Genomic DNA, 19098 nt, shown 5'->3' with positions numbered 1-19098 from the left:
CATGAGATCAGAAACAAGGTCAATAGGTAAAATCACAGAAAAACCTTGTTTATACTCTAGAGGCCACATTTCATGATCTTCTTAAAACTTTGTCATAGTGTTTGTCTTTATCAAATCTACTAGGTTGCATAATGTCAGAAACTAGGTCACTAGTTAAAATTATGGCAAGATCTTGTCAGCACTTTAGAGGCCACATTTTTAACTTGATCATCATAAATCTTTTGTCAGAATGTTTATTTCTATGAAATCTAGGTCAGGTTCAAAACTGGATTACCAGAGGCCTGAAAAAATATTGTTAACACTCAAGAGGCCAAATGTCCTACGTGATTTTCTTTGTCAGAATGTTTTTATCTATGAAATCTTTGTCCAGTTAGATGCTAGATTATCTAAGTAACAATTGGGTCACTAGTTGTAAGATTATACCAAAGACCATTTTTAACAATGCAGATTTTAACAGATTTTGAGACAAGTGAAAACATTGCACTCTAGTCAGTTTACTCATTTTGGTAGGTGGTAATAAGTCTGTGTATCAACTGTGGGGTAAGTAGAGGATATTTGCATTATATCTCTAGTGATAATTCCCAGTAGTTCACCAGAAAAGTGTAAAATGTTATTACTTTGGATACAGGTTGATAGCAGAGAAAATAAACAAGAATGAGAGAAAGAGTAAGTCAGAGATAGAAGTAGTAACACAAGGTTCCGAAGAAATGCCATTCTGGAGAGCTCTTAATGTGCATTCTACAAAGGACATTACACCAATAAAGGTAGGGATATCTTTAAAGTTCGTTCTACAAAGGACAGTACACCAATAAAGGTAGGAATCTCCTTAATTGCATTCTATAAAGGACAGTACACCAATAAAGGTAGGGATCTCCTTAATTGCATTCTATAAAGGACGTCACACCAGTTAAGGTAGGGATCTCTTTAATATGCATTCTACAAAAGCCATTACACCAATAAAGGTAAGGGATCTCCTTAATTGCATTTTACAGAGGACATCACACCAATTAAGGTAGGGATCTCTTTAACGTACATTCTACGAAGGATGTTGCACCAATAAAGGTAGTCTCCTTAATTGCTTTCTACAAAGGATGTCACACCAATTATGGTAGGGATCTCTTTAATATGCTTTCTACAAAAGATGTTACACCAATAAAGGTAAGGGATCTCCTTACTTGTTTTCTACAAAGGATGTCACACCAATTAAGGTAGGGATCTCTGTAACATGCATTCTGCAAAGGACGTTCCACCAATAAAGGTAGGGATCTCCTTAATAGCATTTTACAAAGGAAGTCACACCAATTAAGGTAGGGATCTCTGTAACATGCATTCTGCAAAGGACGTTCCACCAGTAAAGGTAGGGATCTTAATAGCATTCTACAAAGGAAGTCACACCAATTAAGGTAGGGATCTCTTTAATATGCTTTCTACAAAAGATGTTACACCAATAAAGGTAAGGAATCTCCTTAATTGCTTTCTGCAAAGGATGTCACACCAATTAAGGCAGGGATCTCTTTAATGTGCATTCCACAAAGGACGTTGCACAATAAAGGTAGGGATCTCCTTAATTGTTTTCTACAAAGGACGTCACACCAATTAAGGTAGGGATCTCTTTAATGTGCATTCTACAAAGGATGTTGCACAATAAAGGTAGGGATCTCCTTGTTTTCTACAAAGGATGTCACACCAATTAAGGTAGGGATCTCTGTAACATGCATTCTGCAAAGGACGTTCCACCAGTTAGGGTAGGAATCTCCTTAATAGCATTCTACAAAGGAAGTCACACCAGTTAAGGTAGGGATCTCTGTAACATGCATTCTGCAAAGGACATTCCACCAGTAATGGTAGGGATCTCCTTAATAGCATTCTACATAGGAAGTCACACCAATTAAGGTAGGGATCTCTGTAACATGCATTCTGCAAAGGACGCTCCACCAATAAAGGTAGGGATCTCCTTAATAGCATTCTACAAAGGAAGTCACACCAATTAAGGTAGGGATCTTTGTAACATGCATTCTGCAAAGGACGTTCCACCAGTAAAGGTAGGGATCTCCTTAATAGCATTCTACAAAGGATGTCACACCAATAAAGGTAGGGATCTCCTTAATTGCATTCTACATAGGATGTCACACCAAAAAAGGTAGGGATTTCTTTAACATGCATTCTGTAAAGGATATCACACCAATAAAGGTAGGGATCTCCTTAATTGCATTCTACAAAGGAAGTCACACCAATTAATGTAGGGATCTCTTTAATGTGCATTCTACAAAGGACGTTGCACAATAAAGGTGGGATGTTGCACAATAAAGGTAGGGAACTCCTTAATTGCATTCTACATAGGATGTCACACCAATCAAGGTAGGGATCTCTTTAACGTGCATTCTACAAAGGACATTACACCAATAAAGGTAAGGATCTCCTTAATAGAATTCTACAAAGGATGTCACACCATTTAAGGTAGGGATCTCTTTAACATGCATTCTAGAAAGAATGTTGCACCAATAGAGGTAGGGATCTCCTTAATTACATTCTACAAAGGACGTTACACCAATTAAGGTAGAGATCTCTTTAATGTGCATTCTACAAAGGACGTCACACCAATTAAGTTAGAGATCTCTTTAATGTGCATTCTACAAAGGATTTCACACCAATTAAGGTAGAGATCTCTTTGCTGTGCATTCTACAAAGGATTTTACACCAATAAAGATAATGATCTCTTTAATGTGCATTCTACAAAAGACATCACTACAATAAGGGTAGGGATCTCCTTAATTGCATTCTACGAAGGATGTCACACTAATTAAGGTAGGGATGTCTTTAACATGCATTCTACAAAGGATGTCACACCAATAAAGGTAGAGATCTCTTTAACATGCATTCTACAAAGGATGTCACACCAATTAAGGTAGGGATCTCTTTCATGTGCATTCTACAAAGGATATCACACCAATTAAGGAAGGGATCTTAATTTTTGCATCTTTAGAAATTTATGTTGTAATGATATATGTAATTTATTCTGCAGTAAAGTAAGAATAGAGCAGGATATTTTGTGCTCATAGTTCAAGTTTTATGTGCAGGTGATCTCATCATTGCTAAAGACGACTTTCTGCAGTATTGTACGTGTCATAACTTGAAAATGACTGGGATGTTTTATTTTATGTCTGGTTATTACTGAGAAAGTTTTCATGTGATTTGAAAGTATTTTACCACAACATCACTGAGATGTTTTAATTTGTCTTTTCATTACTGGATTTAAAAATGTTTAATTGATATACATTTGATAATAGCATTTAGTGTATTTTTTCAGGAATGGGTAACAGATGATTTTGAGCCAGCAGAGCCAAGGCTGTACAAGGTTGGACTTGGAATGGGATATCTGGAGCTGCCACAAGGTTAGCTTTGGTTATTTGAAATGGTTACGTCAACAGACTTCCTTTTCTGTACATGATTGGTCCTAACAGTTTTGACAAAAACAAATGTATTTAAGCTGTATACCAAATATTAAGGATATTTGACCCATTAACTTACCAGTTTATTAAAAAGGAAGTCAAAGAGAACTTGTTACTGTAAAATTGAGAACACAAATAATGCGCAAATTTACCTGGCACTGTTGGAATACGAGCACAGTTTTAATGGCTTACCGCGGGGTTGATTTCATGATTGTATCAATCTCAATGGACATAACAATCCCAATTTATGAAATTAAATTCCAATGGACATAAAACAATCCCAGTCCATGAAATAAAAATTCCAATGAACATAAAACAATCCCAGTCCATGAAATTAAATTCCAATGGACATAAAACAATCCCAGTCCATGAAATAAAAATTCCAATGGACATAAAACAATCCCAGTCCATGAAATTAAATTCCAATGGACATATAACAAACCCAATCCATGAAATTAAATTCCAATGGACATAAAACAATCCCAGTCCATGAAATTAAATTCCAGTGGACATAAAACAATCCCAGTCCATGAAATAAAATTCCAGTGGACATAAAACAATCCCAGTCTATGAAATAAAAATTCCAATGGACATATAACAAACCCAATCCATGAAATTAAATTCCAGTGGACATAAAACAATCCCAGTCCATGAAATTAAATTCCAGTGGACATAAAACAATCCCAGTCCATGAAATAAAATTCCAGTGGACATATAACAAACCCCATCCATGAAATTAAATTCCAATGGACATAAAACTACTCTATCCATGAAATCAAATCCCGATGGTCAAATAATTATCTCAAGCCATGAAACTAAATCACAATCAATGGACATGTAAAAATCCCAGTCCATGAAATCAAATCCCAATAAACATATAACAGTCCCATTCAGCATTTCTACAAAGTTTGAAATACAAAAAATCATGTCTTCATGGAAGACCTCTTCTGGCCAAAATCACAAATTCTTGCTCACAAAATATGATTGTCTCACAATAACAAAAATGAGTGTGAATAATCCTGTTGTAGTTCAGGCAACATTTTCACAAGCAGTGTCATATCCCATTTCAGAGGAGATTCCAGGAAGTAAACTGAGACAGAAATTACTAGACACAAAACAAGTCTATATCCTTGACTGTAAAACTGACGTATTTGTCTGGATTGGTAAAAAATCTACACGTCTTATAAGAGCTGCTGCTCTGAAACTTTCACAAGAACTGAATGCTATGTTAGAGCGCCCAGACTACTGTAGCGTGACAAGGTGTCTGGAGGGGACAGAGCCCCAAATCTTTAAGACCAAGTTTGTTGGATGGGATGACGTGTTGCCAGTAGATTATACAAGAACTGCTGAATCAATCACAAGAAGAGGGGCCGATATGAAAGTGATCATGGAACGAGACAAGATGAAGACAGATCTGTCAGCATTGTTTATGGCCAGACAGCCTTCAATGCCAAAAGATGAAGCTGTGAGTATTTTCTTACTCCCCCATTGGAATTTTCTGTATAAGTATACAAGACAAATCCAGAAATATAAAATTGTTTGAGCAAATTTACCTTTAAATGACAAAAGGAGTCTCTGACAATGTCAGAACTGTTAATTTGATATTTTTGAGTGTGCTTGGTTTAGTTTTTAAAAGGAATAGAGTTGGTAATAAGTATGAACTTAGCAATAAAGTATGATTTAATAACATATATGTCATTTGTAAAAGCTGGTAGGTGAAATCCAGTTAATGTGAAACCTTAAATTCTTTATTAAAAAAGTTATGTTAACATTGTTCTTGCTTTTTCCTTAATTTCAATTTTGAATTTGATCTTAAATTGTAACGAGAATAAAGTCTGTGTTTTTTAAGTAAAGATTTTAGTTTGTAAAACAAGTTTGATGTGTTTATATTGTTGTTTTACAGGAACAGTTGATTGAAGAGTGGAATGAGGATCTAGATGGGATGGAAGCATTTGTCCTGGAAGGCAAGAAGTTTGTCAGGCTGCCAGAAAATGAAATAGGTATACTTGCTTGCAATCATTCTGTTTTCTTAACTCGGCAGTTTCATCATCCTGGCATATTGTTCCAAAAGAAAAAAGGATATGCTTTAACATAGACATGATAAACTGAGATTACTGTAGATACAAAAATGTTTTGGGGGCCTCCTTGGCCCATGTGGTTACATTGTCAGCTTCAAATCTCTGCCTTTCCTATGGTAGTTTGAGCTCTGCTTGTGTCAGCATGTGAGGAAGCCATACAGCTGTGGGGAGGTTGATGGTTCTACCTAGGTTCATCTGTTGTCTGTGTTTATGCATACAGGGGCATCTGATGTCTTCCAACATGAAAAGCTGTGAGTCTTCAGATAACCTGCATAATGATTTGGGGTGATTAAATTATGCATTAATCTGCAATTCTAGATTTGACAGCACTCTGGTTTGATAATATAATTGGAATGACATGTATAATGTTTAAACATCTCCACTGTTGCATAAGAAAGGCAGGTACTTGGTATGTGAATCTTACATAAAATATTTGATTTATTGCAGGTATATTTCACAGCGAGGATTGCTATGTATTCATGTGTCGCTATTGGTTACCAGTGGATGTACCGGAAGATGAGGAGGAAGGCGAAGAAGGTGAACCACCGGAAGAACAAATTAAATGTGTTGTTTATTTCTGGCAAGGACGTGATGCCGGAAATATGGGTTACCTTACTTTCACATTCAGGTATATCTTACACGCTAGAAATATTAGTGTTTTGTTAAAACTGTCCCTACTTTGTGACATCTAAATCTTGTTAAGATAAAGTGTTACAGTCTTTAAGTTATAGATACTTTTGTTTAATATTTTAATGAGTTACAAGAGATCATTCATTAGTTTTATATACTTACTGTATGGAGCATGAAATCCATGACTGGGCTTTAACACAAGATCAGATAAAGATTGTACTGGTTATTCATTTAAAGGTCTGCCTGAGTGATATTAAGATCTTTTTGAGTTTTAAGATCTTTTTTAATAACATTAATTTACAGCCAAAAATGTATTTATCCCTCTGTGAAATTCTGCTCAACAAAACGGAAAAATTAAGTTTTTCAAAATTTAACATTTTTACAAGGAATAATAAAGCTAAAATTGAAATTTTGAAACTTATTAATGTACAAAATGGCTCAATTTTACAGCTTGAAAATACCTTATCACAATTACTTTTTGACAATAAATTTATGATATTTTGAACATTTTAAAAAGTTCCTATTACCTTGGGAGTTCTTTAGAACAAAGTATAATACGAATATTATAAGCAAAATAAGGAAAAAATCTTTATTTTCATGTACATCCAGTTTACAGAAGAAGTTTGAAGGATTATTTGGTGACAAGTTAGAGGTGGTAAGAACTCACCAGCAGCAGGAGAATCTGAAATTTATGTCTCATTTCAAACGGAAGTTTGTGATCAGGAAGGGCAAGAGAAGGCTACCGAACCAGGAACCAAAGAAAGCACAGGTTGAGTTCTTTGAAGTTCGTGCAAACGGGGGCATTATATCTACAAGATGTATTCAGGTATGCATAGTCTAGGTTTCTGTTGTGCTGTTTAGTGCATGTACACTTCAACCACAATACTCATAATATATGTGTCGACACAAATTTAATGAATAAACAATGAATGCATGAATTCCAGAATTGATTGGTTCGTAGGTAAGTCTATGATTTATAGCCAAAATAATCATCTTTTGACATTAGTTTTGATGATTGACCAGCAAGCTGTTCAGCAAATGTATATTATTACGGTACACCTTTCCATAGTTTGTTCTATATGACCAGTCTTTATTCAACATATGTTTACTGGGCTAAACTCAAAATGTAAAGAAAAAAAAATTAATTAGTCAGTAAAATATGTAGAAAACTCTCAAAAGCATTAGTCCCCTTGTAATTTGAGCCACACCATGAGAAAACCAACATAGTGCCTTTGTGACCAGCATGGATCCAGACCAGCCTGTGCATCTGCGCAGTCTGGTCAGGATCCATGCTGTTCGCTAACGGTTTCTCTAATTGCAATAGGCTTTGAAAGCGAACAGCATGGATCCTGACCAGGCTGGTCGCAAAGGCACTATGTTTGTTTTCTCATGGTGTGGCTCATTTAGCTTTCCTTAAATATCATACACATTTAATTGTCCACTTAAACATCAATCAATTTCGTTGTCTTATACCAATTGCTGTCTTTTTTTTTTCATGCTTTATGTTTGTCTGGAGACATTACCCTCTAATGTTTTAGTAACCTTACATTAATAAAAATGTTTTGTTTTTTTCAGATCCGGCCTCATGCTTCTTTACTGAATTCTTGCTTCTGGTAAGTAAGTCCTTGTTAGTGAATTCTTAATGAATTATTTTATAGCGTGCTAATTGGTATGCCTTTTGAATGGTCGAGACTGTTAAGTTTGAGCCATTCTGCAACATGAACAAAGAGCTCTGTTGAACAAGTCATTATGTTTTCTCTCTCTAATTTTTCCCCATAATTCAGTTAAATTCAAAGCTTGTGGTAAGAAAATACATTGAAATGTCGTGTTTGTTTTTCAGCTATATATTAATGGTACCATTTGACACAGAAGATCTGAATGGAGTTGTATATGTATGGTGTGGAAGTAAGGCAGACCACGAAGATGCTTCATTGACTGAGGAACTTGCCTATCTCATGTACAAGGTAGTTTATCTTTCCCTTAAAATGTTTAGAAAATATCAGGTGTTGTTTCATGAGCCCAATTCAAGGATGGATTAAGATAGCTGGGATGGGGGCTGGGGGAGATCTGGCACGAGGCCCTGTAAAATCTGTCACTCCCAAAACATATCAGAAGAAAATGTAATTACTGAAGCATGCGTCTGGACAAAAGTCAAAAATGAAAGCTATATTTTGGCTGTTTTTCTTTTCATTTTTTAAATTTTTTTAAAACTGAAGAAATTACATTGTGACAAATATAAAGGCTAAATTATGCATATTTATCTATATTTTTCATGTGTTAATAACTGATTTTAACTTTCCAATCATAACTTCTCCACTTGTGAAAATATTGAATCTGATGTTCAATCAGTGAAAGATATTTCAGTCTTACACTGAAACCAGCAAATATCCTGTATATAATGTTGGTAAAATTGTGTATATTTCTAGGATAACTACACAGTCCAGATGATCAATGAGGGAGAGGAACCGGAGAATTTCTTCTGGGTCGGCATTGGTGGCAGGAAACCATATGATAAGGTCAGTATTCAAGAATGTTGTTTTAATACATACAATATTTCACTGAAGGATGACATAAGGCTTTTCAGTTTACTTTTAATATAATAATTTTGTGGTTTGAATTGTCCTGCTTTCCTTTTACAGTGTAATTTAAGTTGCCATTTTGATTAAACAGTTATGTTTTCTGATTGATGACTTGCCTCCCATTGCGTGTTTAAATTTTGTTAAGTTCAAAATATTTTATATGATGAAGCAAACAAGCTTGTAAGCTAAAGAGGATTTTTCGCTATATGCCATGCCATACTAGAAATAATTGTCTGAGTGGATCTTTCTCCACCTGAAGAACTTAAAAATTACAGTATTATCTTTGGTCTGACAAGGCAAATGTGATATCATACCTGTTTATCTTCCTAGATTTAGTATCATTTGTTCTAAAAATTGTGGCCCAGAATGTTAATACTTGACATTGTAGTTACATATTTGTATACAATTTGTACATACAGGATGCAGCTTTCATGAACTTTGCCAGACTGTTCAGGTGTTCAAATGAGAAAGGATACTTCGCTGTCTCAGAAAAATGTGCAGACTTTTGCCAGGTAAAATATGAAATGGCTAGTATATTTATGTCTCCCCCAGGAGACATATTGTTTTTGCCCTGTCCGTCCGTCCATCCTTCCGTACGTCCGTACGTCACACTTCATTTCCGAGCAATAACTGGAGAACCATTTGACCTAGAACCTTCAAACTTCATAGGGTTGTAGGGCTGCTGGAGTAGACGACCCCTAATGTTTTTGGGGCCACTCTGTCGAAGGTCAAGGTCACAGGGGCCCGAACATTGAAAACCATTTCCGATCAATAACTAGAGAACCATTTGACCCAGAATGTTGAAACTTCATAGGATGATTGGTCATAAAGAGTAGATGACCCCTATTGATTTTGGGGTCACTCCATCAAAGGTCAAGGTCACAGGGGCCAGAACATGGAAAACCATTTCCGATCTATAACTAGAGAACCACTTGACCCAGAATGTTGAAACTTCATAGGATGATTGTACATGCAAAGTAGATGACCCCTATCGATTTTGGGGTCACTCCATTGAAGGTCAAGGTCACAGGGGCCCGAACATTGAAAACCATTTCCAGTCAGTAACTTGAGAACCACTTGACCCAGAATGTTGAAACTTCATAGGATGATTGGTCATGAAGAGTAGATGACCCCTATTGATTTTGGGGTCACTCCATCAAAGGTCAAGGTCACAGGGGCCTGAACATGGAAAACCATTTCCGATCAATAACTAGAGAACCACTTGACCCAGAATGTTGAAACTTCATAGGATGAGTGTACATGCAAAGTAGATGACCCCTATCGATTTTGGGGTCACTCCATTAAAGATCAAGGTCACAGGGGCCCGAACATTGAAAACCATTTCAGGTCAGTAACTTGAGAACCACCTGACCCAGAATGTTGAAACTTCATAGGATGATTGGTCATGAAAAGTAGATGACCCCTATTGATTTTGTGGTCACTCTGTCAAAGGTCAAGGTCACAGGGGCCTGAACATGGAAAACCATTTCCGATCAATAACTAGAGAACCACTTGACCCAGAATGTTGAAACTTCATAGGATGATTGTACATGCAAAGTAGATGACCCCTATCGATTCTGGGGTCACTCCATTAAAGGTCAAGGTCACAGGGGCCTGAACATTGAAAACCATTTCTGGTCAGTAACTTGAGAACCACTTGACCCTGAATGTTGAAACTTCATAGGATGATTGGTCATGAAGAGTAGATGACCCCTATTGATTTTGGGGTCACTCTGTCAAAGGTCAAGGTCACAGGGGCCTGAACATTGAAAACCATTTCCGATTAATAACTAGAGAACCACTTGACCCAGAATGTTGAAACTTCATAGGATGATTGATCATGAAGAGTAGATGACCCCTATTGATTTTGGGGGTCACTCCGTCAAAGGTCAAGGTCACAGGGGCCTGAAAATTGAAAACCATTTCCAATCAATAACTAGAGAACCCCTTGACCCAGAATGTTGAAACTTCATAGGATGATTGGTCATAAAGAGTAGATGACCCCTATTGATTTTGGGGTCACTCCATCAAAGGTCAAGGTCACAGGGGCCTGAACATGGAAAACCATTTCCGATCAATAACTAGAAAACCACTTGACCCAGAATGTTGAAACTTCATAGGGTGATTTTACATGCAAAGTAGATGACTCCTATCGATTTTGGGGTCACTCCATTAAAGGTCAAGGTCACAGGGGCCTGAACATTGAAAACCATTTCCGGTCAGTAACTTGAGAACCACTTGACCCAGAATGTTGAAACTTAATAGGATGATTGGTCATGCAGAGTAGATGACCCCTAACGATTTTGGGGTCACTCTGTGAAAGGTCAAGGTCACAGGGGCCTGAACATTTGAAAACCATTTCCGGTCAGTAACTTGAGAACCACTTGACCCAGAATGATGAAACTTCATAGGATGATTGGTCATGCAGAGTAGATGACCCCTAACGATTTTAGGGTCACTCTGTTAAAGATCAAGGCCACAGGGGCCTGAACATGGAAAACCATTTCCCATCAATAACTTGAGAACCTCTCAACCCAGAATGTTTAAACTTCATAGGATGATTGGTCATGCAGAGTAAATGACCCCTATTGTTTTTGGGGTCACTCCATTAAAGGTCAAGGTCACAGGGGCCTGAACATTGATAACCAGTTCCGATCAATAACTTGAGAACCACTTGACCCAGAATGTTGAAACTTCATAGGATGATTGAACATGCAGAGTAGATGACCCCTATTGATTTTGGGGTCAGTCTATTAAAGGTCAAGGTCACAGTGGCCTGTTCATGTAAAATCATTTTTTGGAAATAATTTGAGAACCTTTTGACCTACAATGTTGAAACTTAATAGGATTATTGGACATGCAGAGTAGATGACCCCTATTTATTTTGAGGTCACTTGATCAAAGGTCAAGGTCACAGAAGCCTGAACAGAGACTTGAGAACCACTAGGCCAAGAGTGTTGAAATTTAGCGGGATGATTGGACATGCCAAGTAGATGATCCCTATTGCAGCCAACCATCAGTGTCTATTTGACTTTTGCTCCTGACCCCTATTGACTTCTTGCCTATAGGACTTTGCATTGGGGGAGACATGCGCTTTTTTACAAAAGCATTTTCTAGTTATGTCTCCCACCACACAGTGGTGTGGGAGACATATTGATTTACTCCTGTCTGTCTGTCCGTCACAAAGCTTGTCCGCACTCTAAGTGGAACATTTCTCATCCGATCTTCACCAAACTTGAACAAAATGTGTTTGCCAATAAGTGCTTGGCCAAGTTCGATAACTAGCCAAATCGGCCCAGGCACTTCGGAATTATAGCCTTTGAATTTCCAAAAAAATGCTCAGATTTCTTGCGCATTTTTGACACCAAAAGGACTCCTATACTACTTTCAAAAGTAGTATAGGGGTCCTTTTGGTGCCATAAATGCGCATGCGTTCTAGTAGTATAGGAGTCCTTTTGGGGTCCTGTATGTGCATATGCTCTAAGTATATAAAGACTGACTTACTATTTAGATGATTAGGCAGTTGTGGGAGACATGCGCTTTTCTCAGAAGCAGCTCTAGTTTGAAACTGTTTGCCCTTGAAAGCTCTGTGAGAACAGTATTTGCATACTGACATAGCACAAAATGTCTACCAAAATTCCCTTGGCACTTAATTAACTGTAAAATCATTTTATTTTGTGGGCATACAGTTTGGTAAAACACTAGTTCACTAGTGACATGAATTAGTGTATTTCAATGAATATAGAAGATTCTATAGCATACCGGTATGTTTATGATAATGATATTGACTGACTTTGTGTAATGAGAATCTATCGCTAGTTTTAGGTGATGATTGTAATATCTGGCTCAAGGGTAACTGTTTAGGAAGGATATCTGGTTATTGGGTGCTGGTAATTGTTTAGGCAGAGGGGTAACTGTTTAAGTAGAATATCTGCCTCTAGAATTCTGTGACTGATTAGGTAAAATATCTGGCTTTAGGGTAGCGGTAGCTGTTTAGGCAGAATATCTGGAAGTAGGGAAATGTAGCTGTTAGGCAGAATATCAGGCCATAGGCTGTCAGTAACTGTTTTGGTAGTAAGGAGGCTGTGCCAAATTCTGTGAAATGAAGTGAAAAGATGACTTTCTGTTAAAAGCATACGAAGAATTTACACATTTGTTCAAAAATGTAGCTGGTTATGAAATCTTTTACATCAAGAGCTTCATTTTTCACCTCGGTTTTAAAGAATGACTTAGTAATGAGGGAGAATAATAGTCTGAACTATAACATCTAGTTTTCAACATTTATGATTGATAGTGCTATTGTGCTAATGATGAAGATGATGGCGATGCTGTTGATGATAATGTTGGTTGTGAAGATGTTGATGATGGTGATGATTGGTCTATTTACAGGATGATTTAGCTGATGATGATGTGATGATTCTTGACAATGGGCAACAAGTGTTTCTGTGGGTCGGCAGGAAAACCTCAGATGTTGAGATCAAACTAGCTTTTAAGAGTGCACAGGTAAGAAAAAAAGTGTTTAAATGTCCTCTAAGCAATCTTAAATAAGCCATGATACTTGGATTGAAATGATTTCTAACAGGGCTTCGGAAATTTGCCGGTTTGTCGGTTTTGGACCGATTTTTTACTTTTCAGACCGATTCGTGAAGTGAAAAAACGAAAAAAATCGGTCCCGTAAAAATGGAAAAAAGTATAAATTTCGGTCTGAAATCTCATTACACGATCACCTGCCAAGCAGGAAATTGTTGGTCGCACCCTCAGATAATCGATAAACGTGTCAAACGGTCTGATTGTCACCTTGATAATCGGTCCGTAATTGGCACGTGACGCAATCAGTGCTCGCGCGGCACATCCTTTAATGTTTGCAGACAGCCGACTGCAATGAATTAAACATTTTTGACTGGTTTCCAAATGTTTCTGACTGGATCCAAATCCTTTCAACGGGGATCCACTTCTTTTATTTAGAATCCGACGGATGGTTTATTTCAAAAGGCTATGTTTGATCATGGGTAAAAAACAAATGGTCACTGCATTTAATGAGACATCACACGGGAAACCGATATAATTTTTATAATTACTTGTTTGTAAAAATTACATGATACATTTGTTGGGGCTCCAGTTGAAACAAGTGCAGAAAATCGTCTGCAACCCGACTGTACAAAAAAAAAGAAGAAAAAAAATGGACTGACAAACACGAATGATAAAGAAAACCGGAGTGGCGCTGTTTATCAAATCGGTCTTTTAAAAAACGTTTCAAAACGAAATTTTGTTTACATAAGAAGAGAACATATAACTTAATAAAATGTAGTTGCTTATTGAAGTACAACACCAGTGAAATGAAATATCCGTGGCCAACCCGCGTGACAAAATGGTACTACACATGCGGGAAATTCGATCTCAGCGTTCACATAACGTACACATTCGGTCCGCGGCAGAGTATTCTTAAAATACTGAGGATGTATAGCAGAGAATATGTGCCGTGTAATTCAATTTGACGCATTGTATTTTATAAAATTCCGTCAAAGAATGAGGAAACGTCACAAATTATCTGCCGTGTATACGGTACCGAAGTCACGTGTGTTGGCTTTTAGACTAGTTAGATACACGGTGTATGCCTCGGTGATTTTATCCTTGCAAGTATTTTCACGGAAAAACATCAAAATTTAAACAAAGTAACGATCACACATAACACTGAATAACTGTCTTCATTGTATAGTAACTCGCGTTGACTGGTAACTCAGTTTTAATGCATGACATGCTTATTATCACGTTTTACAAATATGGTATATTGGTAATGCGGTGGGTGGGGTAGCGTTTCGTTTCGGACCGATTGAGTTCTCAAAATTTCCGGAGCCCTGATTTCTAACATTACTGTAGGCATTTTCACCGATTCTTTGATTCAAACTTAAGGTTGACAATGCACTGTCATTTTTATGCAAAGAGCAGAAAGCAACCTGATGATATTTGCCATAAATATATAAAAAAAAGGGATGATTTGTCACCTTTGATCTTTACAAACGTATGAGAAGGTGGAATGGGATTTTACGAAGGTTTTGAAATAGCATTGTAATGGTAGATGAAAGTGTAAGTGAAAACATGTTCACTTTTAGAAACCTGTATTTATGTTATTTTAGGTATACATTCAGCATTTACGGAACAAACAACCAGACAGGCCAAGGAAATTGTTGCTTGCCATGAAATACAAGGAACATAGAAACTTCACCAAATGTTTCCATGGATGGGGAAAATATAAAGAAGTGAGGGAATGAAGGAACTTTATACTTGTGATAAAAGGCAGTCATATGTTATGGTGCTATAAATGTCCAATTTTGAGCATATCATAAAAATAAAACCAAGACGTCAGTGGCTCCATTTTTAACATGAAGGTTATAAAGGCAGACATAACCAAATCCCTTTATGACTTCCTGTTGAAGAAATGAAAGTGATATATACATTGGTACTTTACATGTGCAGTTGAAGGAGACATTCAAGTGATTTATGAGTGAACTGTGAAAATGAAGTATCGAAATGTTGGACATGTTGAAAAGTATATTTGAATATTTTAGTGTGATTGGTGTGACTTCCATTGCTAATTGATAAAAGCAGTGCCAGTTGTGTATGAGGAATTAATATACAGGAAGTTGGAGAAAAAGGTGCCATAGACAGACTAACGTTTTTCCATTGAAATTTTCCTGAAAAATGATACAGTAGTGTCAGTGAAAAAATAAAATCATACAATTAGAAATCTGTATAATATATCCATGGACCTATAATTTTAGTGAGACAAAAGTGCAGGCATTTTCTGGAGAATGTAACCTTCTCTCAGCATGGTGTTGTATATGTGGAATGGTTTCCAGAGATGTTTAGCTTTACCATGTCAAAATGCATCTTTCAGCAAGGAGAAATAGTTGCCTTAATATTGATAGCATCAGTGTAGAAATTTCTTATTGAAGGTTTTATAAGTCCCTGCTGTGTAAGTGAAGGATATTTGCATGGTGACATAGTCCTTTGATATAGTGCTAGTCTATTTATACCTAGTAGTACCGCACAAGCACAAATGCAGTTTAACCGTAATTAGAGGTCACCTTATAATGTGTGACCCTGCATAAATGGTCCCCCTTAGGTCAGACTATTGGAATTCACTATATAATGACCCTTTATGTAGTGTAACCCTGTCTAATGCGGCCAGTAGAAAAGTCAGCAGAATGCAATATGACTGTCACTTAATCTTGCAAGTTGTAAATTAACAAGATGCGATAGATTTTCCTACTGTATGGTTCTAGATATTTAGTAGTTAAAACATTGAAAAAGGTGTGGTATAACAATTAAATTTATTGTTAAAATAAGTCTATTGTTAGCAGCATTCCAAATTTGCTTTAGACTACCAGAAATTTGAATAATTAGTGCATCGATAATAGTAGGTTTGAACCACATTTAAATGTAAATTATAAATGAAATACTACTTATAAAAGTTATAAAATTGAAGGTTGTTATTGATGCCATTTACAACATTACACTCCCTTCAGCTGCATTTGAATATTTTATGGTTTTATATTGAAATATAAGATAGTAATGTATCGATTTTAACAGGGGTTATGTGTGTAATAAAATACAAGAATCTGTACATTATTATAAACAATAAAACTTATGTACATAGTGAGCATTAGTAAATATTAAACCATTATTGATGTGCTACATCGGAAACCTGGAGATAGTGGTCTTCTGTCTATAATGGTCACGTTCAGTTAGTCCCTTTGATGACTGCTGTAAACATGTAAAATTAATAATTAAGCAGAGTCATCTGATTATTTATTGGTACTGTGGCAGACATCAGTTAATGAAAATTAATTTGATGTGAGGTTTGAAATAAGTAGAGCAAGTCGTGATAACACTTTACTGTAAGGTTAAACTGTTGACCAATATTAGGTCTAGAAGTGCAATACAAGGTACAATGACCTTAGATTTTAAATATTTTACTCTAGTTTGTCAATGTATTATACAGAGGAAACCTAGTATTGAATGATATGTTACTTTATTCAGTTACAAAAATATGTTGGTATATTAGGACTGTTGTATTGAAGAGGTCTGTGATATCTATGTTTTACTTTAGCTTAGTGTTTTATTTCTTGCCAAAAACTGTTTATTTCTTCAGGACTCCCAGTGTGCTCTCTCACTTCAGGACTTCTTTAAAACAGCTATTAATGGATTACCTGTCTGTATCCATCCCCCTCCCCCCAAAAAAACCATGTAAAAGTCACCATGCTGAAGTTCCTTCCATATTTTATAGGTAAAGTTTGCATGTTTAAGCTGCTTAAGAATGCATTGCATATATCTTATGAAATATATTTCCTCTAAATTTGAAAAAATTCTCTGTATATTTTTACATGCATATTAAAAGTGCGGAAAGAGAGTCAATTTATTACAAACATTAACTTTATGGCCCACAAGGGAATCCGTTTTCACTAGAAACCGTCAAGGTTGAATTGTTAATAAACATCCAGGCTAACAAGGTGAATACAGTATGATTTATTGAAAAAAATATCAAAAGAAATGTTTTCACGGCCATATGGTTCTGTTATTAAAGGGGATAAAGAAAAAAGAGAGGCATTACTAAACACTGACCCTTTGTAAATTAATAGTTTCTTTTCACATTATTATTACTATAATGACACCTATTGAAAAATATTTAACATTTATGCTTATGTTAATATATAATAGAAGACATTTAAAGTTTAATGAAAAGCATTTCAAAAGTGGGTGACCTCTGCGCTGTTTCACCTGAAGATAGGTTAAGGTTCTTCTTAATTGCCTCCTCAATGAATAAAAATTTGGAATTTTAATTGCTAAATTAAGTAAGACCATGAAATGCTAGCATAATTATATTGTTTATTTACTTGTGTAACTTGATCTCTAGGTACATTAGAAGTACAGTTACGGTTGGAGGCAAATTCTATACAAAATACATGAATATTTAATTTCTTTCATTTCCATGATGATTAACTAACCAGACTAACGTGGTAATTGAAACATGTTGAAATAGGGTGTGTATCAGATGTCATGTATTATAGACTGGGGATTTTCCAAAGCAATTTTATTTCTTGATTACTTGGTCTGTAAACTTATTTGTTTTGTTGAAATCATGCTACCTGGAAATAGCAATGCTGTTATATATTCAAACCTGTTATAAATTCTTGAGAAGAACTGTGAAAAAACAATAGCAGAAATAAAAATATCACAAACATATTGAATCTATAGTTTGCTGTTATTTCATGTTAAATGTAATGTACCTGTAAAATACAATGATATGCACATATATTTGAATGTAAAGGATGTACCAAAAATATCAGTGCCATGTAAATCAACAAATCATTAGTGCTGTGTAATAATGAAAATTTTGTCTTATATTCAGTTAATTGTTCAGTTTATAAAAAAATGATTCATAGCGGCTATAACAAGATAATATAGTTTGCCCTGTATTACTGCCAGGACTATAGATCTGTCAGTGTCAAGGACAACATATGTATAAAGTCTTTGTAACATATAAAACACTTATTTCTTTGTGTAATTGTTCGCTTTACCTTTTCCTTTGACAATAAACCCTGTAGATTTTACCTGCACAGTTCAGACCCCTTTGTATTTATTAGATGTGTTTTTGTAATTGATTTGCCTATTGTATTCTGACCATGGAGTGTTCCAGTATCACATACAATATAATCAATAGATGTGTAATACAACTACAGATAACCCTGTCCTAAAGACCACTTGTGAATACAGATCACCCGTACATACAGACCACCTGTAAACCAGCATTTTGGCTTTGCCAGGCATGGCTGTTGTATACAGGTTTCTCTGTATCTAAAGTGTGATCGTTATTTATCTATGATTGAATGTGTGTTGGTATGACAATAGACACAATATATAGAATGCCTAGTTTATAAGATTGACATTTATATTCAGTTTGTAATATTTGAATCATTATTTATGAATCTCTTCCAATGAAGTATATATCTTCCATATTAATTTATACATCTTCATAATAAATGAGGAAAAGAAATACTTGTTATTTATCTTTCCAAAATCACCAAATGACAATGTACGTATTTAGAAAGGGATGACTGTTGAATGAAAAATATATACTGGCGAAAAGTCAATTTGAATATTACCAGTTTAATGAAAGGCAGCCGTTTGGAACATTTAATTGTGACATGCATTATCTTTCACAATTTGGTTTCAGGTCAGTGACTGGAGATTCTTGGGTCTGAAAATGGTCAAACAAAAGTTTCTGCTCTATAACTTAAAGAACGTTACAAACTTAAAAACTTCATATTAGGTTTAAGATTAAGCATTGTGGTTCAGTAAATT

General features: G+C 35.8%; 1 protein-coding gene across 1 annotated transcript in view; it reads left to right on the top strand.

The window, feature by feature from the left end:
• LOC123563505 (protein flightless-1 homolog) overlaps positions 1-18790 on the top strand; it is a 66785-nt gene extending 47995 nt beyond the window's left edge. Inside the window, exons 19-30 of the mRNA XM_053532526.1 lie at positions 629-764; positions 3308-3392; positions 4520-4914; positions 5353-5449; positions 5975-6155; positions 6767-6983; positions 7733-7770; positions 7998-8121; positions 8584-8673; positions 9156-9248; positions 13126-13239; positions 14871-18790. Of these exons, the coding sequence (XP_053388501.1) occupies positions 629-764; positions 3308-3392; positions 4520-4914; positions 5353-5449; positions 5975-6155; positions 6767-6983; positions 7733-7770; positions 7998-8121; positions 8584-8673; positions 9156-9248; positions 13126-13239; positions 14871-15005 (1705 nt within the window). The 3' untranslated portion in view covers positions 15006-18790. The remainder of the gene's footprint in view (positions 1-628; positions 765-3307; positions 3393-4519; positions 4915-5352; positions 5450-5974; positions 6156-6766; positions 6984-7732; positions 7771-7997; positions 8122-8583; positions 8674-9155; positions 9249-13125; positions 13240-14870) is intronic.
• The last annotated feature ends 308 nt before the right edge of the window (positions 18791-19098 follow it).

The sequence above is a fragment of the Mercenaria mercenaria genome, chromosome 2, assembly GCF_021730395.1.
Source record: "Mercenaria mercenaria strain notata chromosome 2, MADL_Memer_1, whole genome shotgun sequence".
Lineage (NCBI taxonomy): Eukaryota > Metazoa > Mollusca > Bivalvia > Venerida > Veneridae > Mercenaria > Mercenaria mercenaria.
Note: the sequence above shows the minus strand (reverse complement) of the source record. Positions and strands in the feature narration are given on the sequence as shown.